Here is a 27,015-nt window from a genome sequence, read left to right as displayed (position 1 = left end):
GACTCCTGAAACTGAGGAGAAAATTAGCTCTGAGAGAACAAAGGAAAAATGGAAACAGAGTGGATTCATAACAGATTGTCAAGGGAAACAAAATATTTCCTAGCTCTAAATTATTAAAGGAATTTATCACATGGGCCTTAAAATAGGGGTCATTGGACAATATAATGGATGGAAACTGCATTAGCAATTTTATTAAAAGTCCTATTGACATTTCCTAGATCTCTCCCAGATAAATGATATTTAATGTGTTAGAGTTGCGCTGGCATTCAAACTACTCTTTTGAAAACTAAAGAAAAGTCTGTGACAATATTTTCAAACACTCTAATTCCCTGCCTCCTACTACCTCCAGCCCCTAATTCCCTACTCATTACCTGTAGTATTCCAATTACACACTAAAATAATTAATACAGTCATTAATAGTACATGTTTTCCCCATAATGGGAATAATCCTAAAAAGTTACTTATGAACCCTGGAATCTTAAATTGGGACAGGACATACAAGGTCATCTATTCCAGTAAATTTCAAACTTGGCTGCTCATTCACAATTCCCCAACAAGCTTTGAAAAATCAGATTTCCAAATCCAGCTCCTAAAGACTCTGATTAAGTTGTTCTTGGAATGGGGCTGAGAAATCAGTTTTGTTTTTGTCTTTGTCTTCTTAAAGAAATTCTCCTACATTGTCAGACATTTAGGATCACTAAGCTGATCCATTCTCCCATCTAATACAGGAATATTCAGTCCACTTTGCTGGGAGTCAGTTACCCAAGCACACTGAGGAATACCCTGACTCCATGAGAAAGAGTGTTCTATTTATGGAAAGTTCTAATTGTTAAATTACATTTTCCTACTATATTGGAATAATTTTAAGAATATTTCATTTCATTTCTGATAAACCTTCATTGTTAGGGACTGCTAACTCCTCTGAATTTCCCTATTCTTGTGTCTACATAGCAAATATTTAATGATTGTGAAAAAAAAGGTAAATGCATCAGAAGAACTCTATTAAAATAATTCTTTAGGGAATTCTTTTGTAAGTGAAATTGTGCCATGTGGCTATTCATCCTTAAAGTGTACGTATTATAAGTTGTAATATATTAAAGTTGACAAGTCTTATGCATTCTCTCTTTCAAATGCTAAAAAATATGGAATATCTTTATATCAATAATACTGTTGAGTTAGTATCTCCATTGAAGGCATATCTTAATCATTTCCATTGGCTTATTAAACATAATTTGCAGTTATTTACTTATAGTAATTAGTGCTAGTTTGAATGCTTCTCTAAAAATTCTGCCCCTAGGAAACCACTTTCATTTCACTACTTACAGCCCTGATGTTGAGATGCAACCTGAATTGAAGATCTTAGGCTGTTTAACATGAATAATAAATGACTAGAATAATTTACAAGTTATGCATTTCAAATTAAGTGAATAACAAAGAAATAAAATTTCACATTAAAACATTGAATATATTCTCCTAAGAAAGATTCATTAGACATGTGTGAGTCCCATGTGGTAAACAGGGTTCTGTGAAATGGCATGAACATAAACTTAAGGTAGAGTAAAATAAATTAATTAGATCTGTCATATTTCTCAAGGGGAAAGAAACATACAAAAGAACAATGACTTTGTAACTGCACATTAGGAAGGCTAGTTGACTATGGAACTGTTTTCTCCATTCTTCACATTTTTAAATATAAACTGGGTTTTCAATATAAGCAGTCTTCGGGAGAATTTAGGAAATGATTAGACTAGATGAGGCCTTTCATGCAGGGATGTCAAAGTATATGTCGCTGGAGGCAATGTGACTTCTTCACCCAAGCTGGTATTTGGAGATTCTTTTATCAGTGCGGAGTGCAGAGGTTAAAAAGCTGCCTCATTCCAGGGGACCCCGGAGTTATGAAGCAGACTCGGCACCGGGTCATTATTCAGCTGCCAGCCAATGGCGGCAGGGACTGTGCGGATCCTCTCTATGAAGAGAAGGCCTGCGAGGCCCCTCCAGTGTGCCAAAGCTACAGGTACGAGAGTTAAAAAGCATGGCGAGCAATGCACTAAGGTAATACTTCAAGTCCACATTCTTTCCAACGATGAGAAAAAGGAGCTAATCTTGTCCCACAAGCTTGAGGAGTTTGGGATGTTTATGGCTGTTATGTGCCATCTCGTGCCCCCTTAGTAGAGCCACTCTGCTACAGAAGTCACCTCCAGGGACACAAACACTTGTTCATTTCCAAACTGTATTATTAGCTTCAGGAGATGGGGGAGATTTTTTACATTGATATAAACTATAATGAATGCAGAAAAGTGGTGAATGATTATGAAACACATATGCTCTGGGAAGCAGTTCTTTCCCACTTAGAGGAACAGCCTAAGCATTCCTCCCCTGGCTCCAAAAAGCACCTGTTCCTCATAAATGCTGGCATTCTGGCTCTTGAAATGACATCCTCATCTCAATGATGCTAGTAAAATGTCTACTCTGTTCATTTGTGGCCAATCTCAAAGAAAATTGAGATTATTGATGCTATATATCAGCATCTTGATAATTATTAGAGAAAATTTGCTGCATAACTGTTAAAAGAAAGTACTTAATTGAAACTTGATGTGTTATTTAGTTGCAGCCCTGCCAACAAATGAAATGTTATGGCATCAATTGATGGAATGTGTGATCACAAAATAATAATTTAAATGAAATTGATGGTAAATTTGCCATCTTAATTTATCTGTATTTAATTCTGAGCTGACAAACAGTATAATTGCATGTTTATGTGATTAACATTGACAACTATTAGCCCAAACTGATTTATTTAGGGTATTTGTTTTCATACGGTGTTATAATTGCAGTTAATGACTTGCCCCTTTAGTGCTAACCAGAAGAAAACTATACAAAAGGCTAGTAACTTGAATGTAGTTTAATTACTTGAATATAAAATAATACCTCATTCAAGTGGGATGCATCACTTTTGGTACTATCTGATGCATCTGCTGGCAGTTCTAATCATTAAAAAGGCTAAATGCTAACTGTACAGTCCATTCCTACAGAACTTGACCATGATGGACTCTTATCCCCACTGCGATGGAAAGTACTTTTATATTTAATGTTGCTTTTTATAATGCCTTGATGGAGATCAAAATTACTTTTAGATTGAACTGAGCATTGTTATATAAATTGTTTGCAGTAATCAAAGTCATATTTGTATGCCACTGTATCTCTATGACTGGCCTGGCATTTTTGCTTCCTCTTCATGAGGTTTCTGTTCTTTTCTTGCAGGTGGAAGACTCACAAATGGCGCAGGTGCCAGTTAGTCCCCTGGAGCGTGCAGCAGGACAGCCCTGGAGCTCAGGAAGGCTGTGGGCCTGGACGACAGGCAAGAGGTGGGCAGCCCCTTCCACTCTTGATCTACTTTTCATTTTTCCACTATCACTGACTTAACCAATAACGTGAGGAGTTTGTCCCTTTGATTACATGTTTAACAGAGGAGGGCAGATATTAATCTGCTCCCCCGCATTCTCCCTAACACCAGAACATGGAAATGCATCTTTTTTACTCGTGTCCTTTGTTCCTTGACAATAGCCCACAGTTCCTCTGGTTGAAATTGCCACTCATTCATATCTAGGAGATAACCAGACCAAGCATTTGGGAGAATTATGACATAGATTGTACACTGCAGCTAGTTGGTTGTTGTTAGTTTTGGGATCGTGGTATTCCATAACACTTTCCTCATCGCCTTAACAATAAGATCCTTACATCCTTGCCCCTATGCATTATATAGTGCATGCATATAATGTTAATATAATTGCTTAACTTCCCCAGAAATCCTCAGCAATGGCATCCCTAACATTGTCATGGCTATCCCCAATTCTGTTCATCTTCGGTACTGATCTTTAAATGGTAGACTTGTGTACTTGAAACCTACCATATGTGTACTGCAATCTGTCTTCATTACTAGATAACATGAAATCTTGCAGAAATGAGTGATGGAAATGTTTCCAACTTGCCATGATTGAACTAGATATCATGGGTAATAACTTACATTCCATGCTTTGGCACATGGTGTTTATACATGTAGCAAACTCAGTCTTTAGAGAGTACATGATTGTTTTTACTCATATTGACTTTGAGCATGTAGTTCCTGCTACATATTTAAAATGATGCGGAATATGCAGTCAAATATTCGGCCACCCTTTGTTTGATTCATACAAACATATTTTTCTCCCTTCTATGAAGTTGTGTATTTGATGATGATGTAAAAGTCTGAACATACAGAATACAGTTCCAGTTTTTGTGTTTGATTGGGGCCCTCTTTACAGTGAAAAGATTGCTTTTTTTAATTGAGAGTAATAGCTTCTCTTTTATTTTTATAATCATCACTTTAGAAGTCTACATTTGAAACACAAAATTTAGTTCACAACTAATATTAATAACCCAGTGACTTTTAGAAATTGTTTTATATGCTTAATTTTCATTCTGTAGTCTCCACCATCAGCTTTGGCTAAAATAATATGAACTGTTTCTCTTTATGGTTATAGAGACTTAGGTATTTAGAATTGAAAGTCTCCATTCTCCCCATTTCAAACCATTCATGGAGAAATTGAGTGATACGAGCTCTTGTCATGCCCTGCTAATTTCTCCTTGAGCCAAAAGTACATTTGCATACAATTTGGGTCCTACATGGAGTTTATAATAAAACAGGTATGAATTTAGTCCTAGTTCTTTCCCTAATAGTGGGAGTGTTATTCATCCCTTCATCTTTCTGGGTCTGTTTTTTTAGATGGGAAAAAAAAAGAGGGTTGGGCCAAAGGATCTTTTAGGATTATTCCAATGTTCATATTCTACAATCTAGGCTCAGGTAACACAGGCATCAGAGTGTAAAAAGAAGTCAGGCAAAACAGGTGAAAGCCATGTTTTTCTAGGATACCACTGGGGGATCTTAGATATGTTATCAGTGACACAAAGTGTGGCAACAGCTTTTAGTTCCGAACTCTGCTACTTATCAGCTGCACAACCTTGGTTTATTTATTTCCTCCCCCTGAGGCAGAGAACATAATGAACCTCCCAGTGCTTTGCACATATCACATCTTCTTAAATGTGAATTCCTTCCTGCTTCCTCTTAGATCGTGGCCCCAATGAGTGCACATACAGATCATAGTAGGCATGAAAGCGGCAGTCTTAACATGTACCTTTGTTTTCTGACACACAGTCTGTATAAAAGCTGTTCGTTCTGTGGTCACAGGTAATCTTTTCATTTCCAAATCTGAAAACCTCTGTTGAGTCCTCATCCTGCGTGATCGCTTGGTGGTATCCAATACTGTGACCCACTCCCACTGTGGAGAAGGGTCTTCAGCTTCCTCAGGCTACTTTTTCCTGCCTTTCTGGTTGTTTCATTCATCGTTTCCTATTATTGGTGCCTCTTCCTCTGGCTGTATATAAATAATACTTCCTAATCTTGGCATATACATCCTACATACTCTATCTCCACAATCTTTTCCATTTTCAGAATATCTGGGAAGAGAAAATTGCTTTATGATAAATCATTTCTGCATAAATAAACTTACAAAAGGCCCCTTTAATTTCCACATGAAGATAATCATTTTCTTTCTTGCCTTGATAAAGATCTTTTTTTCCTCAGAGTTTATATTCCTACAGAAACAAGAAAATTAAAAGTGGAGAAATATCTTTGGCTAATAGCAAAAAGGTAAATTTTCTTCCCTTGATAGTCATGGCTGTTCCAGAATTCTGTATGATTGACCTGTCATAGTCTTGCTATCTTCAACTTTGTCCTTATCTGGTCAGAGACTTAAAAAAATGCCAACTTTTGCTGTTTTTAATGATTAAAACAGTTGTTTAGTAAGGATTAGCATCTGTTGGCAAAGATTATAGAGAAGCTACTCCCTGTCCTTCCTAATCCATCTGACTTTCTAATCCCAGTCAACTCATTTAGCTGTGATTGCATTCAGAAGACCGGGCAGAAAGAGCCATGAGTGCCAGAAGAGGATGAAGATGTTCAAGCCAGGGAGCTTACACTGGGATAGGGAAATGAAATCACTGGTAACATCCCCTGAATAGGAGTGAAAAGACAGGAACTGATCCATGGCAAAAGCAATCGTTTGAAGCTAAGGCGTAAGAAACACCTAAGGATGATCGGTCACTTGACTTATACTGTAATAGCAGAATAAGTAGAAAGGAGAAAAGGATACAAAATAAGATCAGTTTTATAAGCTAGGTATTTGAGGTAAGAAAAACAAAAACAAATGTGTTCTCAGAAAAGTAGGTAGACTGAAGCTCTGACAATGTGAGCTGAAGCCTGGACTAATTTTGCAGAGGGCTGTAAATGTCAGGATCAGTATGTTGGACCTTGTTCAGTAAGTGGTAGGAGCAAGGACCTGATAAAAGCAGTGTCTTATCTGTCAGCATGTACAGAATAAATTAGAAAGATAAGATGCCTGGGCCTGGGTGCCAGCTAGGACACTGTCGTCACAATGTGAGTTGAGGTTGAAGTAACAGGGACTCAGACTGGAACCCCAGTAGTGGGAATGGGCAAAAAAGAAGTGGATTTTCAACATATGATGGAGGAAAAGAATTTTAGGACTTAGTGGCAGACAGTGGAAGCAGAGATAGAAATAAATGAGTCAAATATAGTAATATGATTCTTTAGCTCCAATATTTTCAGTTTGAGAACAATTATAATATTGGTGAAAATTCGTAGGTATGAAAGTAGAGCTAATTTTAGAAATTGTGTTTTGTATATTAGGCACTACAGGTGATGGCAACTGAGGCAGCTGGAAATACCCACGCATTTGAAATGTAGAAATGTAGCTACAGTGATAGCTCAGGAGAGCAGATAGAAATTTGGGTAACATTTTCATAGAGGGATTTGATGAAGCCATAGGAAAAGCTAAGATCTCTCAAATACATTGTATATAGGTGGAAAAGTGGTTATTGTATTTTTCTATTAAAAGACTTCTTTTTTTCTCTAACCTGTGCCCCTTTGTATACTTTCTAAGCATTTATTTTACCTAAAGAACTTAAATGGTATTGACTTTAAATTACTATTTCCTTGCTTGAGTTAGAGATGACACCAAATGAGCTACAATATGAGATAGCAAACTTTACCATTCTATGATTCTATAGATAGAAGTTTTTATTATATGGCCTTTATCAAACTTTTGGTCTAAACCAGTGGTCAGTAAACAGTGGCCTGTGTGCCAAATCCAATCCACAGCGTGTTTTTTGCAATTAAAGGTTTATTGGAACACAGCCATGCCCATTTCCTTGCCTGTTGCCTACGGCTGTTTTCATTAGATGGGGCAAAGTCGAGTAGTTGCAACAGAAACCATATGGCCCACTATCTAGCCCTTTATAAGAAGAGTTTGCTAACCCCTGGTCTACACCCTAAAACAATGTAATCACTGATAAGAGTCACAATTTCTAATAGTACTAAGCTGTCATTCATGCTGTAGGTTCAGAAAATCCCTTAAGTTTATTTGGGAAGCTTATCTGGTCACTTAGGAAGAAGTTTGTAGATTCAGTTCATCAATCAAGGAACTAGTTAGCATCTGAGAACAGCAGACTTTAAAGACTGTCACAATATGAAACATATGCCTTTATGAGGAAATTGTAGCATTCTTTAAAGAGTTTTAGAAGTAAAATTTTGACTCTAAAATCTTTAGTAAAAATAAAAAAGAGTTAAAGATGAAACGAGATAATACATGGAATATGGAAGACAAGAAAAAAGGGCCTCATAATTCCTCTGTCTTGCAGATGATAAATCATTCCCAAGAACTGGGCATTATGAATTCATTTACTAAGTGTGCATAGAAAGGAAAGCCTGTGTGTGTGTCTTATATAATATGCACCACTCAGCAGAACACTTACAAGGTCAACTATTATGCTTCAGTTTTCTCAGATGACTTGAATCTTCCATATTAATAGAAAAATAGAACTCTAAACTCTCTTTCACTAGCTTACTAGCCAACCATCCTAGTCCTCCCTTTAGTCAGTCACTGAACCTACTATGAGCCACCTGTTATCAAAAAAGTGGCCATTACAAACAAACTTGCATTTTTACTATTAGTAAATAGCTTAATTGTCTCAACTGTAGGAACTGTCTGTAATAATGCATATCAAAGGATTTGGGAAGTCATTATGTGCACAGAGACTCTTGAACAATAACTAACTACTTACCATCCCAGCACAGACAGCTCACTGTAAAGCAAGTTACTGAGAATCAGCCAAACCCTGCAATGAGTTAAATAACACAGGCATAAGATGATAGGAAAGTTCTACTCCAATCAGGTAAATGCAGTCTTGACCAAGTCTACATTCTGTATATTTCAAATGCTTTCTGAACTATTATGTTAAGAACATAAATCACCTTAAAAGACAATCAGTATACTCCTAATAATTAATTCAAAAAATATATAGGACTTTATGTGTTTATTTACAACCAATTCCTTTACATTTGAAAGGAAAAGTGAAATAATGGTGAAGCAAATTTTGTATCAGTCCTTCCCAGAAACACCAATAATTTTTGTGCAATGTTCTGTAAATTGGATTAGCTAGTCTGCTATAAACAGGATCTTTTCTTTAAGTCCATCAAGTATTTCGATAGAAACATAGAAATATTTTGTAAAATAAATGCTTAAAACTGTGTTAATACTTGTATCAGTCTGCTTGGGCTACTATAACAAAATACTGTAGACTTGGTGGCTTAAGTAATAGAAATATATTTCTCACAGTTCTGGAGGCTGGGTAGTCCAAGATCAAGGTGGCAGCCAATTCAGCTCCTGGTGAGATTTCTCTTTCTGTTTTGCAGATAATCATTTCTTGCTGTGTCTTCAGATGACAAAGGGCAAAGCAAGGTCTCTAGTCTCTTCTTATAAGGGCACTAATCCCATCATGAGGACCTTACTGTCATGACCTCATCTAAACCTAATCAATTCCCAAAGGCTTCATTTCCAAATACCATCACATTGGAGGTTAGGACCTCAACATATAAAATTGGTCAGGGACAAAATTTAGTCCCTGGCAATAGTGAAGAATCAGTGTCCTTAAAGTCCTATCCCAGTGTACAGAGCTGTAGGTTTGTTAATATTAGGCTTCCTCAGAAGCTATGAGAACAGGATAACACCAGTCCCTAAAGGCCAATTCAAACTTTTGAAATTATTCAGTAAGATTCATTCTTCGATAACACAAATATTTATCGAATAGTGCCAGCACGTTGCCTACATGGTGCTGGGCTCAGCCTGTCAAGAGAATAAAAGCATATAATAAATCCTTTCTATTTGTAAGAGTATGGTAAGAAATATACTATAAGTACACATAATTTGTGTTTCAAGTATATTAATAATATATTAATAGTATATGTACACAATAGACCTAGAGAGTTAGAAAAAGTAAAAAGAGGCAACCACTGATAGGACATGGTGACAGAGGAAATGGCATTGAAATATAGGATCACTCAGCAAAATACAAGGTACAATTTTGTGTTTGTGGAACAGTGCATTGACCAGTTGGCCTTGTGTTCCTGTGAGTGATGTAGACAGGGAGCCATAGCTCCGGAAGACGCAGAACCTCCAGGAGTGTTTGGATACCAGAAGGAGAAGGGGATTTGGTGGGGGGGCATGGAGGGGTGTGGGTGGAAAGTGAAGGAGGGATTGTTTTCGATAGGAGATTAGAAGTAATGAATAATTTTAGCAAGGCTTTGGATATTGCGAATGGCATATTCCAGGAAATTTTACCTAACTGTATAAGAACTAAAAAGAAACCAGAGAAGGAGTTTAAGGAAGGAATGGGCAAGACTTGGCAACTTTAAAACTTGAATCATTCTTAAATCTAGTAGGAAAATTTTAAAGGGATATTGAAATAGACTTTCCTATATTTTTGGCAATAAAAGAAGTGCAAGTAACATGAAATTATGTCTACAGTTTATTTAATTTTTAAATGAATAGACAACTTATATTAGCCTCATAGTATTTGAGTCACTTGTGTATAAACTTTTAGTAGAACTGTAACTTCTACTGTCTCCTTTCTGCTCACATTTCTATAGTTTGGAAGGCATTTAGAAGGCTAAATTATCAGTTGGTCAGTGCCTGTATCACTGAAACCTAGCATAATAGTTGTAGTTAGAGTTACCATTACATTTGCATTAGGAAGGAAATACATGGCTCATAGTAATGACAATTTTGGACAATATATTCATTTTTTTCAACATGACTGCCCTAAGGAGCAGTGTCAATCAGCACCACTTAAAATGTGTATATACTATGCCATGTTTGTTACTTTGTGAAACATTTATACCAAAGTATGATGCAAAAGCATCATAGATCAGATGCTGAGATTTCATAAAAATAACTTCAGATTTGCTCTTGCTCAGTCTCCATGTGATTTCCTAAGTGTACTTTCTGTACTAGATGGAACTAGAATCAACCATCTCCAGGGTCCACCTGCGTATCCTAATCCCCCGTCCCTTCTGAGTCTTTGCCTGCCGAGGAATTTCCACTGTAATGTTGGTTGGCCTCTAAGATCTGACATCAGCCTCTTCATTTGGAAGCCAGCATGATTCAGATGTACTCTTAATAAGTACAAAAGAGAAAAAAAAGGTCAATACTATGCCTCATATGGCAGGGACCTACCTGGCCCTGGGAGTCCTCAGCTTGCATCACTTATTAATTAAAAAGATTATTGATAAGAAAATCTAGAAAGAAAAAAAAAGTCCTAGTTCTCCTTCTAGCAAATTTAAATCTAAATGAATTTGCAAAATGTGAGATATATGTATTTAGCTACAATTTATGCTGTTATTTTTGTGAGCAAGTATGATTAAGTTGTATGCTTAAATAAGATGGTTTAAGTTGTGTCAATGCCCTTGGTATTACCCATTTGCTTAAACTCAGGCCCACTTTGCTCTTTTATAAAGATTACACTTTAGAGTCATTATTGAGGTTAAGACATTTTATCTCAGTAATTCACATTAATCTCTTCGTTTTGTTATACAATAGGAAGAAAAAGAACAGCAGTGGGTGGGAAAAGAACTAGATAAAAAAAAAAGCAAAAAAGCTTGCTTTAAAGAAATTTTGTACAGACACGATTTTTAAAATCTTGTGGCTAACACATTTGTAAGTTAGCACTCAATATTTTTGTACTCTACATTTATATAAATCATTATGTAAAACTTATAGAATTATTTCCGTTTTTAAGTGGTTTCCTCTAATTTCCTATGCATTTTAGCATCCTAGTTGCATTGGGATTTTGCTTTTGTTTTATATCTCTGTGAGAGCTCTGCCATAAAATGATTATTAGCATTTGCTAGTGTTTAAATAGCTCATAAAGTAAGCTTGATGTTGTGATGTGTCTGCGATGGTTCCTTGAAGCCCCATTTGTTGTGATGCAGTTAGTTAACCCTCCCCAGATCCCAATCAGGGATCTAGCTGACCTTGGTTTGAGCTGCTCCACTGGGAGCTGATTATTATTTCCTAGTAAGTCCTCAGACAAGGACTTTCACATATATTATGAGCATCAATGAGACTGGGGATCATTGGTAACTATTTCAGATCAATAAAAAAGAAAAGTGCATTTCTTTCCATTCTGCCAGTTACCTTCCCAAGTTGTAATTAGAAATGTAATTTGGCCAGCTTGTCAGTGAAAATCTCTTCTGCACAGAGAAAGACCAGGATCATTATATCCACCTACCTGGTAAACAACCAGAGCCCTCTTGCATTATTTATAAGTTTGGTCTTATTTCTAAGCACAATTAGGTCTCTTGATAACTAGCTCCCACTCACATTAAGCTTTTTCTTTTTCATTTTTGCATGATTCATTCTCACTCTGCCATTTTTTTTTTCATAACATTATAGGAAAAGTCACTCCTCTAATCATTCAATTACCTGACCATGTTCTGTCTCTAGTGCTATGCAGATGCGGTTGCCATGGGGTAAACCATGTTAATATTGCTCAATTTAATAAATAAGGTCTCAGAGTTTCTTGAACTCTCTGTTACATACAGTCCAACAGCTTTCACTGTACTAGGACATTGATCTTATTCTGTTTCCTATAATGAACTTCTGTGTGCACATTTTAGATGTGGTAATTTATTTCATTCTGATTATTCAAACGACATAACATAGTCTTACATGCTGAAGGGTAATCTGCAGACCAGTAAAACTCCTTCTTTTCAATGCATCCTGAATAATAAGGGAGTTTCATTACTCTTTAAGAAAATGAAGATGAGCACCTACATTCTGAATTATGTTAGATTTGTTTGAGAGTTGCAGCATAGCTTCCATTTACATACTCACATACGCAAAGCACAGGCTTCCAGTCCTTTTAGCTCAAACCAGTGTTACCTATTCCTTGTCATTCCAGGAACCTTATTGGTCTCTTTAAAATAAAATTGGTCTCTTTAAAATAAAGCTGAAAATTCAACCTTCATGAAAACACTCTGCAACTGACTGTACTTATTCAACATATTAATTTCTTTTCATTTAAATTTGTGGGAAACTTCAAAGATACACAAAAGTAAAGAGACTAGTATAATGAATACTAGTTGTGTTGTTATCACTCAAAAACAGCTTCAACAGTTTTTAACATGTTGCCATTCTTGGTCATCTGCCACTCCTCACACACTTAAAAAGATTTTGCTGAAGCAGTTTAAAGCAGCTCCCAGCTGAGATATATATCACTCATAAACACTTAATTATTTTTAAATATAACAGTAGTATTATTATAACACTAAACAAAATAAATAATAATTCTTTTATTATATATATACCAGAAATGGCCTTTCACAATTGATTGGTTCAAATCAGGGTTTATAAAGGTCTCCCTATTGCGTTTGGTTAAAATATTTCTTAAGCCACTTTTAATCTAACAATTCTAGATCCCTTTTTCAGAGCATATATTTGTTGAAGAAACACTTTCTTCCTTATCTTCCAACATTTCCTCGGTACTGAAGTGCTGAGCTTGCCTTGCTTAATTCATGTATAACCCACAAGTCAGACACGTGGGTCTCTCCTGGGCTGAATTGCAGCCTGCTGGAAGCAGCCTGACCGTGCTTATATAAAAATTTCTATGTCTCATATCAAAAAAATAAAATGATAGATAAAATAAATAGATACAATTAACATAGAAACAAATATGGAATTTTACTTTAGCTATTTTGATGTTTGCTGACCTCACTAAGAAGCCTCCATGGTGAATTACACATAAGGCATCATGGTTTGGGGCCCATCTTGCTAACAAGGCCTGAGCCCAAAGGAGAAGTTGCATAATTATTACCACAATTACATATCCACATATGTACCACAATACCACATATACATTATCCACCTGTAAATACAGATGCAGATGCCTGGGTATGTGCAGTTCTCTGGGGTGCCAGGAAACCATGCTTAGTATGCTGCCTCTACTCTACAGACAAAATCACCCTTTGAAATGATTTTTAAGATTTATAAAGTTGAAAAACCAGATAGTTTCCTTTCCAAACATTTATATTTTCCTCACCCAATAGCAGGAAGTTCATTTCAGATCATATTCCTGTGTTTAAATTGCTGTGTTTCCTCTAAGTCAGAATAAAAACAAGTTGAGATGCATGATAAATTTTCAATATATTATATGAATGGTGCTCTTGTTTTTACTTGTTTGAGTAATGCAATGTACAGCGTCTAAAATTCAGATAAGGGGACTGGAGTGCTGAATTAATTTCTGAAAACAGATATAGGAATTTTACACATTTTTCTTTTCAACTAGTTGAAGTACTTACGATTTTATGTACTGAAGGAATATAGAGAAAAGGGCTTCAGATTTATGTAAATAGTGTAGACCTGCACAAAATCAATTGTCTCTGGAATTGTGTTAGTAATGGTTCTATTTTATTTTGTTTTGGATATTTGGTGTCAATGTGATCATAGCTAGAGTTTCTGAAAAAGAATTTCTGAGAGAACCTTAATGGAGAATCTAAGTCAGTTTCAGTTAATTTCTCAAAAGATTTATATCCAAGTCTCTGTTTCAGAGAGCCAAATTAAATGAGTAGATAAAAGTAGTCCTATTTCAAAGAACCCAAATATAGTTTTGTGCTTTGTTTCTAGTTATAAACAAGGTGACCCTCTTCACAGCTTAGTATTCTGATGTGCTCAAATCTCTGATTTTCCAAACTGATCATTCTTGAGGTTCCTACATATCCTGAATAGTAAAAAGTCTCTGATATCTTCGTTTTTACCAGTCCTTCCTCTTGAGCCTCGAGGGCTTTTGCCCGGGAACCATCAGAGCTCACTATGTTGAAAGTGTTTAAGGAGTCGACCCTGTTCCACATGGCAGCCACAGGAAGAACTGCATAATCACATTAGCTCATTAATATGCCACATAATGAGTATTCCTCCTACACCAATCCACAGATAACATTCTTCCAAACTATACTGATGCTCTTTTTGGTGCACTCCTGGATAAGTTGCCTTGACCTCCAAGTTGAGAGGTCCCTTAGTTCATTCCCACATGCTCTGTCTGCCATTGTTTCTCAAAGTTTGGCACAGAACCAGTGTGACTGGGAACCAAAGGACCCTCAGTCTTAGACACAGTCTCAGTCCTACCCCACCTTGTGCCTTGACTACTCAAACAGTGGATCTTAAACTTGAATGTGCATAAAGAACATTTGAGCAACTTAAAAAAAAATCCACATATTTCTTGACCCCACTAACAGAGATCTTATTTGGAAACTCTGGAATGAATCCAAGAATCTTCAACTTTAATAGCTTTCCAGGTGTTTCTGCTACAAGTGGAAATACATCATCACTAGGGTTGTGGTCTCAATCCGGTGCTGCATGTTTGAATCACCAGGGAGTTTAAAAAGATGTTAATGATCGAGACCCTAGAACTAGTGAGAATGTTTGATATCTTGATCTGGGCAATAGTTACATGAGTGTAAACACATTTAAAGAAAAAAAACATGCTAATTCCCAGGACCCTGTTCCCAACCAATTAAATCAGAATATTTGAGTTTAGCAAGAGGATAAACAGTTTCCAAAAGCTGTCCAGGTGATAATTCTGCAACCGGATTTGGGATCCACTACCTTAGACTGAACACCAGACAGCTCCATCCCCAAATACTGTTTTTGGAACATCCTCAAGTTCCTCATTGCTTTTTACTGTCCCATAATCATAAAGGCCACCACTGTCTGCTGTACAGTGTTTTCATATCTTTAAAATTCAGGAGCCCCTGCCATACAAATTGGCCTGTCCAATGTTGTGCATATTAAATGAAAGATATCTTATAGCTAAGACATAGTGTGAGTACTCACTGTCATTTGGACAATTATGTAAACTTTTCTTGCTGCAGCTGTGACCAGTTGTGTTCCCCTACACAGAGTTGTGTACACCTCCCTTGCTAAAATTGTTCTCATCTTACACAGCCCATCACTCAAGGCCTACACTACTAGGTGTTAAATTTTAGTATATACAGATCCAGAACCTGGGGCCCTCTGTGCTCTAACTGTAATTTAGGATCAAAATGTCAAGCTCCTTCATTTCATGATGATAGAATTCTGAGCAGGGCAGAGATCAACAGCAGTTTCAACCTAGACTGTAAATCTAAAACATGTACATCAGTCGGACTTGGGCCATTTAAGCTAATTCAGTGAAGACGTAGCTTTAGGACCAAGGTTTAAATGTTTCATCTGCTTCCTCAATAAATGAAATGAATTATTTTTAAAACCAAAGTGGGCAAATGGCAGAGGGAGAAAGGGGATTTAAATATCTCTTGCTCTTTCTCTTGAAGACTTGTTACCTTAAGGCAATTTACATCTGTGTTCAAAGTAATAAAATAATGACATGTTTTTAAAAATTCAGTAGAATAGTATCTTGGGGAAAATATATATATGAATTAAAAGTATTTGACCAATTTTTTAGAGTCTATATGTACTTGTGGAAATTTCAATTATGACATGATGAAGATTGCTACAAGTTTTTGCTCTTATTTTTAAATTCATGGTTGGTATTTGTGCATGTGAAGAACTTGTAGCCAGAGGGCATAGGGGACTCTGCCTCTGCCTCCCTATTAACCACTCCAAAGCTGCCCCAACAAATTTCCAATGTAATAAAAAAGCATGCTTTTTATGCAAATGCAGCTTCAAGACAAGTTCCATGGTGTCCCCTCCCCACCCAAAACTTCCAATCAATTTTCTGCCATTCAGACCCTTTCTGTGTAGAAATCCTACAGTGTCCAATAATATAAAAACAATTATTAGAGATATGTGGTGTCTCCCTGCACCTCTATGAATAGCCTGTGTTCAACATAAACTATAATCAGAACCCATGTATTATTAATTTGTCTCTTAAATAATTCATTTCTAAACATACTCCACATGTGACTTGGAATCCTTAATAGCATCTAATAAAAATTGCTAAATGGTGTGTGTATATGTGCTTTACTGTGTCACAAAAACCACTGAAGGTTATCTGTTATTTTTTATTTTTTAAAACCTGCAGGATCATTTTAGTGACTACTGTGATTACTAGAAGCATTCCTACCAGATTTCTGCTGCAAGTAAAGAATTGAAAGAGGATTCCTCTACTACATAAGAAAATGTTAGGTTAACTCCTAAACTGTAATTACAGACATTCAGATTTGTTATAAACAGCTGTATGTTTTTCTTTTAGCTATTACTTGTCGAAAGCAAGATGGGGGACAAGCTGGCATCCATGATTGCCTCCAGCATGCAGGCCCTGTGCCAGCCCTCACCCAAGCGTGCCAGATCCCCTGCCAGGATGACTGTCAGTTTACCAGCTGGTCCAAGTTTTCTTCATGCAATGGAGACTGTGGTGCAATTAGGACCAGAAAGCGTACTATTGTTGGTAAGAATAATTGGGATGCCAACGCCAACACTTGTCAAGATACAAAAAACACAATTAAAGTCAGACCACGAGAGTTCTGACAGTATATTGGAAAATGCACTGATATGCCTTATTGTTGCCATATTTATACCTAATACATCAGTGGATTTGGATGTGTATGTTAATCTAAGTTGGCAGTGACAGACTCCTTATGTACACATAGTAGAAAGAAAACAGTTTTGCAAATTGAACTCTGTCTCCCTATACGATACATTGTAGACTATTCTTTCGGTTTACATGTACTTTTAGTGGATTGCCTACAGGTTATGAAGTGCTTGGAGGAAAGTGTTTTGGGAATAAAAGGAAAGGTGGCAACCTTATTTCCTTAATCCATTCTCACTGCCAGAGCATCAGATTCTTCCTATCCTAAAAGAAGAATGTGATGCTGATACTGTGTCTGAAAACTGCACTTTAAAAGGCAGTTACATTGACAAGAAGCAGTAATATAATGAACAAGAACAGGAGCTATCATGCTGAGCTAAGCCCTGGTGCATTCAAAAATATTGTCAATGGCAAAAGAAACCTAAAAATATTGGTGCTAGTAGACTATTCAGAATTTAAAGATTATAAAGTGAACCACCAAGTCATAAAGAAGACTGTTGAAAGCTATATATATGTGTGTGTATATATATGTATATATGTGTGTGTGTGTGTGTGTGTGTGTGTATATATATATATATATAAGGCAGCTTATGAAAGTTAGAGAAATATATATAAAATGCATGTAATTATTATGTGCAGTATAATGCAATATAATGAAAGTGTATAATATTCATAACAAATACAAGTATATGTGATCTAATTAAAATAATGAAATATTTTTCAAGCACATATTACTGTTACACTCATTTCTTTTTATTTTAAAAGGAAATTTACTTAGATTTATATACAAACTTTCTAACATTTTTATTCTGATGTTAAATATCTTCACTTTGAATATTATTTCCTACATTAGTAACCAAGTATGTGAAAATGATTACTTCTTAGAAATACTGAAAACTCCAAATCATAATCAGAAAAGTAAACACAAAAATCTCATTTTCTGAATTGTACTCCTATATAACTTCCTATCTATTTGGAATTAATGAGAAAGCTATGCAGTCCAGTCCAGTGACTCTCTCCATTTCACAATTTGCACATGCTATAAAGGAGAGATTTATGCAGTTACTTCAAACTTCCCAGTCAGTGAAAGCACATGATCATTTGAGAGACTTTCATTATCTTGAAGAGCATAAAATTCAGCACAAAGGTTTGTCCCTTATACAAAATGGCCTGTTTTTAAATGAGAAAAGAAGAAAAATTCTACTTTGCAAAGTACAGAGTACTAACAAAAGCCTGTTGAGAAAGCCCTATGGGGTGAGAAAATGGCATTATTTTTAAAGGCTACTGTTGAACAAGGTTAAAAATGGAGAAGGGCAGTTTAACAAAGGAGAAAACAGGGATGCTTACAATTAATAATGATATTTTCCAACTTAAATTTCTCCACAGGAAAAAGTAAAAAGAAGGAAAAATGTAAAAATTCTCATTTATACCCCCTGATTGAGACTCAGTATTGCCCTTGTGACAAGTATAGTGCACAGCCTGTGGGGAACTGGTCAGACTGCATTTTACCAGAGGGGAAAGTGGAAGTGATGCTGGGGATGAAAGTACAAGGAGACATCAAGGAATGTGGTCAAGGATATCGGTACCAAGCAATGGCGTGCTATGATCAGAACGGCAGGCTCGTGGAAACGTCCAGATGTAACAGCCATGGTAATCTGGTTTTTTCTCCGTGTTATATATTTGCTATGTTTGGGGGTAGAGGTAAAATCCATGTGTATCAGAATGAAGGGAAGTGAAGATTTACAGATGTGCATTCTAAATTGAACATTATGGAGCACCATACTGTATATATATCATTTATATGTAACAGGACATTCAGTGGCACTTGTCTCATTGTCCAGAAGTTGGCAACTAAACCCCAAAGTTGGTGGCGTGGAAGCTTTGTAGGTAGGCAAAAACAGTGCCAGAAACACCTCTTGGGGCTGACCAAGAGTCTGTTGAATGGGCCCAACAGTCCCAGCCAAATCTGTAAACAGAAAGGGAATTCAGATGGAGATTTGAATTTAATTTAAGAATTAAACTTTCAAGTGAGACAGAGTTTCAACAACCAACTGTGAAGACTTGTAATGTGCCCAAAACATCATTAAATGGCAGAGAAGAAAGTTTGAAAGCCACAATTGACAAAAACTCAACCATCTCCTGTTTATTCCTCATTGAACAGAGATTGGAGAAAAAAGAAAGAAAAGAAAAAAGAAAAATGTACAATACTCTTAAGAAACTGCACCCAATTTTTTTTTTTTTTTTAATTAAAAGCTACAGCACAGCGATAATTGAGTTGCCCAAGGTTTGTGAAGACTGGCCATATTTGACCAGAGTATGTAGTGAGCTTTTTGTTTCTAAGTCTTAATATAGTCAGTCTTAAGCAGTATTTCTCTATTATACTTTTATTTAATGCATCTGTCTTTTTAGTGGATGAGATCAGTTTACAGTGGATGATCCTGAATCACAGGTGTCACTATTTTGCACTAGACAATGACACTATGTTCTCCATGGAGGTGACCTAAGAAAGATGAGTTAAATCGCTAGCAGGGAGGTACACGGCAGTCACCCTCCAGTCTTGCTGAATAACTTCTGCTTTCTGAACAGTGCTCCTCTAGTTTTATTATATGGTCCAGAAAACAACATGAACTAGTAAGACCATCACACATTTATAAACCATCAAGGTATCTGATGTTACATTTATTGGAATCTCTTAAAGCTGTACCTGTAAAGACGTTTCCAAAAACCTGGTCCTTTTTTTTCACCTTATCTCATAATGCCTATTTTACCAAAGCCAAATGATATAAGTTCCAAAGACTGTATAATATTGAAACTCTAAATACAAGTATTTTTCAGGTTAATGTATGTGCATTGCTAAGTTTAAGATTACTGCATGCATGTAAAACAATAACTGTAAAAGAAAAAAGAGTTTAGTATTTATAAGTACACCTTGAGAAACATCTCTAAGAGTAACTATGTATTTTATTCTCTTTCAAATAACATAGGTGCTATAAATTAGATACCAAGAAAAATGTAAATGCACTTCCCATTCTGAGATAATATGATGATAATGTAGATGATCATAATTAGTCATTACAATGTAAAATTGAAGATCACTTTAAAAGCGTGTTTGCCCTGGAATTTAGCATTGTTTGCTCATATTTCAAAGTGTTATGCACAGTGAATCACCAAGTTAATCATTTGTTTTTGACATCACCTGTGAGCTTTCAGAATGAGTCTCACATATTCTCACTTTTACCCTGATCTGTTAATTAGATGCATGAGAACTTCAGTAAGCCATTTAACAGTCTTATTTGAGAAAAAAGCTTTTGAAATATCCTGTGACTTGACTCTAACAAAAAAAAAATGATCACTTAAAAAATGTAAAAGTACAAAAATAATTGAAATTGCCCAAAGACAGTAGATTTCCTACCTCAGCATTGTCAATTCAAAGCATCTTCTATTGCCTAAAAGTAATATATTGCTGTTGGTATCTATCAAATACTTGCCAACTTGGAGAGACCTTGAGAAAACTCAAGAATCAGTTGTTAGGTTAAATTATGTGCCACCAAATGTTTTCATAAAGGCTTAGATAGTAAATATTTTAGGCTCTGGAGGCCAAAAAGTCACATGTCACAACTGACTGCAGTTGTATAGCATGAAAGCAGCCATAGTCAATACATGAGTGATGTCATGGCTGTGTTTCAGAAAGACTTCATTTACAAAAACAGGCTGCCAGCCTGGGTTGTTATTTGCCAACTGGGACCTAAACCCTTGCTACTCAAAATGCAGTCTACAGACCAGCAGCATAAACATCAGAGGGAAACGATTGGAAATACAGAAATTCAGCCCATATTACAGACCTACTGAGTCAGGAATCTGCCTTCCAACAAGATACCCAGGGGGTTCCATTACACTCTCCAAGTGTAAGGGTTACTTCACTAAATCATACAGGTACTCACAGGGGTTGGTAGGGACCATGAGTTTGAATCTTGGTGGGAAAGGCCTGTGGAGGTCACCTCCTAGAGAATCACAGCATGACTTGGGCAAAACAATAAACACCCCCCATGTGAGATAACCAACTGTGGGAAAAAGAACATTAGGCAATTTTTGATATTTATAAAGATGGATCTTCATAACGTGAATACCTATCTAGGTATAATTTTTTAAATGAAGTGAGGTTAGAGGACCTTCTGTGGAAAAGATATTGGCAATTTAATGACTGCCCTGTGGAAAGTCTTTTTCAGTTCAGTTAGAGAAATAAGAGAGCTCTAGGTTTATTTACTGCTCTATTGGTAACAGAATACAATTCAACATTAAAGTGCTGTGTGCATTTGACTTTGTGCACTCAGTACTCATGATCCACTGACTCTAAAATTATCAGGGCTTTGTACTGTCATTTGGACCTTTTGCTGGCATTCAGACAGCTGTGATATGATTTTTGTCACATTACAACATTTAAATTATTTCTTTTCATTGTAGTCACTACTGAATAGTTCAGAATAGTTTGTCTGATGCTTATTAGTATAAGGTTAATTTCCCCATATCATTAATTTGCAAATGTAGTGATTTGTGTTGACTCTTCCATGCTTTGTCGCTTTGCCTGTTATGTTTATAAATGTTATTACAGCGAAGGACATGAATGAATGATTTTAGCAATTTACTTTTGGGAGCGTCTATAGGATTCAATGTGTGCCCATTAAAGCCTGATATTTTACAACAGCCCTTTCTGGCACCCAAAGTTGCTTTTATAGGTTTCATAGGTTTTTTGCACTACAGCACTAATTATTAAAATAAAAATAATGCTCTACAAATTTCACAAGTGAAATAAAGCCTTTTAATAATATAGTCTCCTATTATAACTATAGGTTACCTTTATATGGCAACTTTTAACATTATAGCCTAATAGCCTAAGCGATCTACATCTTTATTTCACCAGCCTTTAGTCATGTTGCAGACAATTTCAAAGGAAGAATCATGTTTAAATGACCATCCCTAGCTGCTGCAAGAAACTAACTGCCAGGTGCTGCCTTGTCAGTCAGGGACTCTGGTACACATGTCACAGGTGTGGGGTCATTGGCTATTAGAATTTATGGAAGCAAAAGAGCCATCATAAAAACTTAGGAAAGGAATATATTGTGGGTGTATTTGTGTTACAAGTGCCCAACTGAATTAAAAAAATCATATAGTACTCAATTTGGAAATAGATTTTAGTTCAAGAACATGTACTTTTAGACATTGTGTGGAACTCAGGGTACATCTCATAAAACTATGAACATGGGGAGAGTAGATTCAAAGGATAACCTACATGACTACTCAACCATAATATAACTGGAATGTATGCATTACTCTTTGTAATGAGATTCTGTAGATTATATAAGTTTAATATTAGAGGTTAATTAGAAACAAAATTGAAAGAGAAATTGTTCCTTACCATAGTGGATGCTCATATTTGAGGAAGAGCATGTTTAATTAAACCAAGCAGAAATGGCAGTAAATAGTCTTGTAAATGGAATGCTGATTTCTCTGAAAAGCTTTTTCAGTTGGTGGTATTTATTTATTGTCTTATACACTTCAGAATTTGAATCTCCCATTTGATATTATTCACATAGCTAGTATTGCTTTTGAAGATACTGAGATCTTTTTCCTTTCAAATGTAAAAGAGAGGCAGGGTAGGAGAGACAAACTTTTCCTGAGGTAAAGGTTGCAAGTTTAAAGAGCCAGAGAGAGAGAAGGAGAGGGCTGTTGTGGATACTTAGGTACAAAAAGAAAGCAGTTGCCCAGGGTTGAATATAAATAAGGAGTGGATACCAGCATTTTTCTCAAGCAGGTTCCCTAGAGGAGCACTATGGAAGTTATGAGGGAAAGACTTTGGGAAATTTCCTGCAGCTACCATTCATGTCATGTGTGATGGAAAAACATCTGGTGTTACCATTTAGTTCTGCGTGCTCCATGTCCTGGAGACGTTAACTCATCTATTACTTAATAACACAGTTTCCAAAGTGGGTTCCACGGAGTCCTTCAGGCAAGATTGTCAAACATGTTTTTTGTCAAAGCCCATACATTTCATTTGGGCTTTCTTTTCAGCTTTTAGGAAGAAAGTGTTCTGCTTAAAATAAATTCAGCTGCTGAAAACCATTCATTATTTGCAGTAATTTGAATTTATCTTTGCCTTTATCAATAATTTTTGCCACTTTATTTTACCCCACACTCTTTCTATTGGCCTCTGATCCCTTATACCTCCTAATGCCTTAGATAAGTGTAAACCCTGATTTCAGTGAAATGATTAGAGAGTGATAATATTGCTGATATCTAGGTAATTTTATTGATATAACCATAGAGTTCATTATCTGTGTTGTTTACAAGTTTTCATAGTTCATAAATATACTAAATGACCTGTGCGAATGAATCCACATAAAGATTACTGTTATGTTACTAAGTCCAGCAAATTCAAAGTGGTTTTAAAGCTCTATATGCCATTAGTTGAGAATAAATAGTCTTATTACTATTTCAAAGCATCATCAAAATGGTCATGAAGTGAACAAGACTTATGCATAAGGAATTTTTTTCATAAATGCATGAAGAAGGCATTATATATTAGACATTAGCCATATCTCTGGGCTCAGAAGTAACCTGAGAGGGCACCCACAAATTTGTGGGCATTTAACATTTTAATTCTAAAGAAAAATCTTTACTTGTATTTACTCTCCATGTGTATCCCACTTCTTCATAATTACATGGAAGGCCAACTTAGCTCATACCGGAAATTTTAGTTAATTTGCATGAAAACAATTTTGACTGCTTTATAGTCTTTTTTAAATACTAATTTTAAAAAAAACTTAAAAGTTTATCAATATAACAGTTTCCCCTCCCTTTGTCATAAGTTTGACCTTTTAAGTTTGGGGAATTTTGTTTTTCTGTTTGCTTTTGCATTTCTTTACACATCTGGAAATGGACATAAAAAGGACTACTTAAAAAAAATTAATACTCCATACAGCTCAAAACGTGAATCCATTTTAAAGCATTTTAAACACAGCCTATCTGAATAATCTCTTTCTCACTGGTCCACTGAGATGCTATAGGAAAAAGTCAGTAAGTAGAGGAATGCAATATCTGAGTCATTCTCCTAGAGATTTATAGTTCATATTTTAAAAAAAAAAGAAAGAAAAGAAAGCCCAGGCAAAAGGGACCTGTTTAATCTAGTTTAATGCAACAGTGTTCCAACTTACTTGACCACAGAATGCTTTTCATAAAAATTATGTTTAACACTTACTAGGACCCAACAAACTAGTGTTTAAAGATCATTCTTTTGGAAATAGGTCTATCGCAATATATGATTTTCATTGATTGAAAGAACAGTGTCCTGCACTGGATCAAGTTAAAAATAAGTCATCTACATTATGATCTACATTTTGTGCCCCTTTATCCCCCTCAACCTCCCTACTTCCCCACCCCAACCCCTCCCGCATGGTAGGCTGGTCATGGGGATAGTAGCACAGCATGGAGAATATAGCCAAAGATTCTGTAACTTCTTCCTATGTCAACAGATAGTAGCTGTACTAGTGGGGTTGGGGATTTAATAATATGGGTAACTGTTGAACCACTGTCTTGTATACTTAAAACTAATATAAGATTGCATATCAGTGATACTTATTAAAAATAAATTAAATAAATAAAGGAACAGCCAAAAATAAACAATTTAAGTTTCAAAGTTAATTTATTCCCCATTACTTCATCTTCCGAATCTCAACAATCCATCATATATGTTTATGTTGCTGAGAAAGCCCTATTCTTTAAGTGAGGATTTTTAGAACTTAACCTTTTTGATTTTTAATACACTACTAGTTAAAATTGTAAGTGTTAAATTTGGGAAGAAAGTGCATAAATGCTTTAAAATATGTAATTATTCCCAAAGTTCTTATTTCAGTTGAATAAGTAAACTATAGAGGCAGTTTTCTTAGATAAATAAGTTTATGTATTACCTGTTTGAATAAAATATATGTCTGAAAGTACAGTGCAATTCTGACATTGGTACCTGGGGTTAAGCCAAACTTTCCAAGTTCAAGGCTCAGTCCTTTACGTGACTGTTCTCACTTCCAACATCAGCTGCAAGTTTGCGGGTGCCCAGGCCAGCCTTCCTACTGACAGACCGGCTAGTTTTGAGAGTTCCCACTTCCCCTTCAGGTTCATTAATTCACTGGAATGACTCCGAGAACCCAGAAAAGCACTCTACTTACAGTTACAGTTTTATTATAGCAAAAGGATACACATCAGAACCAGCCAATGTAAGAGACCCAAAGGCGCAGTCAGGAAGGTCCCCAAGCCCCAGGCTTCCATTTTCTCTCCCAGGAGAGCCAGAAGACGCTACCCTCTCTGCACAATGAACTGTATTATCAGCAAGACAGCTCACTTGAGCTTTGGTGTCTGGAATTTTTGTTGGGGTTTCATTACATAGGCATGACTAATTGAATCATTGACCACATGGATGAATTCAGTCTCCTCTCCACAGAGACTGGGTGGATATCAAGTAGCTTAAAGCCCCAACCCTCTTAACAGTGGTTAGTCTTTGTGGTGTGACTAGTTCCCCCACTCCTGAAACATCTTATTACCAAAACTCAAGTATCGTCCTAGGTACCTCCATGAATAAGAAAGATACTCCTATCACTCAGAAAATTTCATGTCTTGGAGGTTGCCTCTCAGGAATCAAAGACCAAGACCAGCTAAATCCATTATTACACAACAGAAAGCTTTAGAGTTTGCTGCAAGATGTGGCCTTAAAATGAGCTTGTACATAGATGCACCTCAATTAATCCTAATGTGCCTGGCCACTAGGGAAGCTCCATGTATTGGAATTGCAGCAACAAAGCCCACAGCTATTAACACTGATGCTGTGTTCCTGAGAAAATCTATAAATTCTTAGCAGATATGAAGAGATATGCCTTCATATGTGTATAAAACAAATAAATATTAGTACAATTAAAATAGCATTTCATTGTAGTTATATCAATTTACTAGAACACTTCACTATGAAAATTTTAATTGCCCAATGTTGATTCATAACTTTTCATCCAATAAATATATGAGTTTGGGTAGAATATTATATTATAGGAGTTTGGATATATACAGAGAGGTCTGTTTTCCTCAGGTTGGGTTATCAGTTCTTAATATATAATTACAAAATATATTCTGTTCATTGGGGAAATTTTTTTAATGACCTTTTTTTCAATATTTTCAAACCCATGAAGACAGCAGTAGATAAAGGTCTATCTAAATTTTCTTGTTCCTGATCACAGTCATGTGCATATAATACACATTTAAGTAGGGGAGATGTTTGAGGTCGCTTTTGAGAATGATCCAGACGTTTCAGATAGAGTGCCAGAGTTGCTCATTCACACAGCTGTAAATCAGAACAAACCAATATTTTCCACATGCGTTCAAAATGAATTATTCAGTCAGCAGTGTACCTTTCAACAACACAATATAGTAATTGTGAAGGTGGTTGAAAGCTACTCTATCTGCACATTCATAATTCAAGTGAATGTGGTGATTGGGTATATCTCAAAGGCAGTATGTCCTCCAGTTGCCACTTCAAACCTGCTAGTATTTTGTATTTATTTCAACCTGAAAGAGCATTCAGAATAAATATAGGCTACAAAAAATATGATCAGAAATCAAGAGTTTGATTTTTCCATGTGTCAAATTCAGTGTTGAATTTCTGGAAATTTTAACACCGTAATTGTGAAGTCACTTATTTTATTCCAGTATTCCTCAGAAGCCATAAATTGCTGCAAGATGCCAGCAGTTTATTTAGCCTTAAATGCATCAAATGTTTCTCTTTCCATCCCTGAATACTATTTGGTGTTAATTGCCCTCAAAAATAATCTTAGTGGAGAAGACAGGGGAATGCTTATCTAGCAGTTCACTAGTAGCATTAAGGATTTTAATTGTGCTAGATAAACATGACAAGCAGTTACTGAGTGTTATTACATATTGGAAAATGAAAGTGGAATGCTAAGAATTATACTCTTGCAGTTTTGTTCTTTATCTCAGTGCCTAATTTGTTTC

General features: G+C 36.0%; 1 protein-coding gene across 5 annotated transcripts in view; it reads left to right on the top strand.

Moving 5' to 3' along the window:
• THSD7A (thrombospondin type 1 domain containing 7A) overlaps window positions 1-27,015 on the top strand; it is an 809,828-nt gene that overhangs the window by 742,759 nt on the left and 40,054 nt on the right. For all 5 annotated transcript variants that reach the window (XR_008998498.1, XM_057504555.1, XM_057504554.1 and 2 more), the window contains 4 exons: window positions 1,882-2,014; window positions 3,262-3,365; window positions 16,636-16,830; window positions 18,358-18,621. Coding sequence is in view for 4 of the 5 variants with exons in the window: in XM_057504555.1 (XP_057360538.1) it covers window positions 1,882-2,014; window positions 3,262-3,365; window positions 16,636-16,830; window positions 18,358-18,621 (696 nt within the window). In the remaining variant the exon portion in view is untranslated. The remainder of the gene's footprint in view (window positions 1-1,881; window positions 2,015-3,261; window positions 3,366-16,635; window positions 16,831-18,357; window positions 18,622-27,015) is intronic.

The sequence above is a fragment of the Manis pentadactyla genome, chromosome 7 (genome assembly GCF_030020395.1).
Source record: "Manis pentadactyla isolate mManPen7 chromosome 7, mManPen7.hap1, whole genome shotgun sequence".
NCBI classification, from domain to species: Eukaryota; Metazoa; Chordata; class Mammalia; order Pholidota; family Manidae; genus Manis; species Manis pentadactyla.
This window is presented reverse-complemented; position numbering and strand designations above follow the sequence as displayed.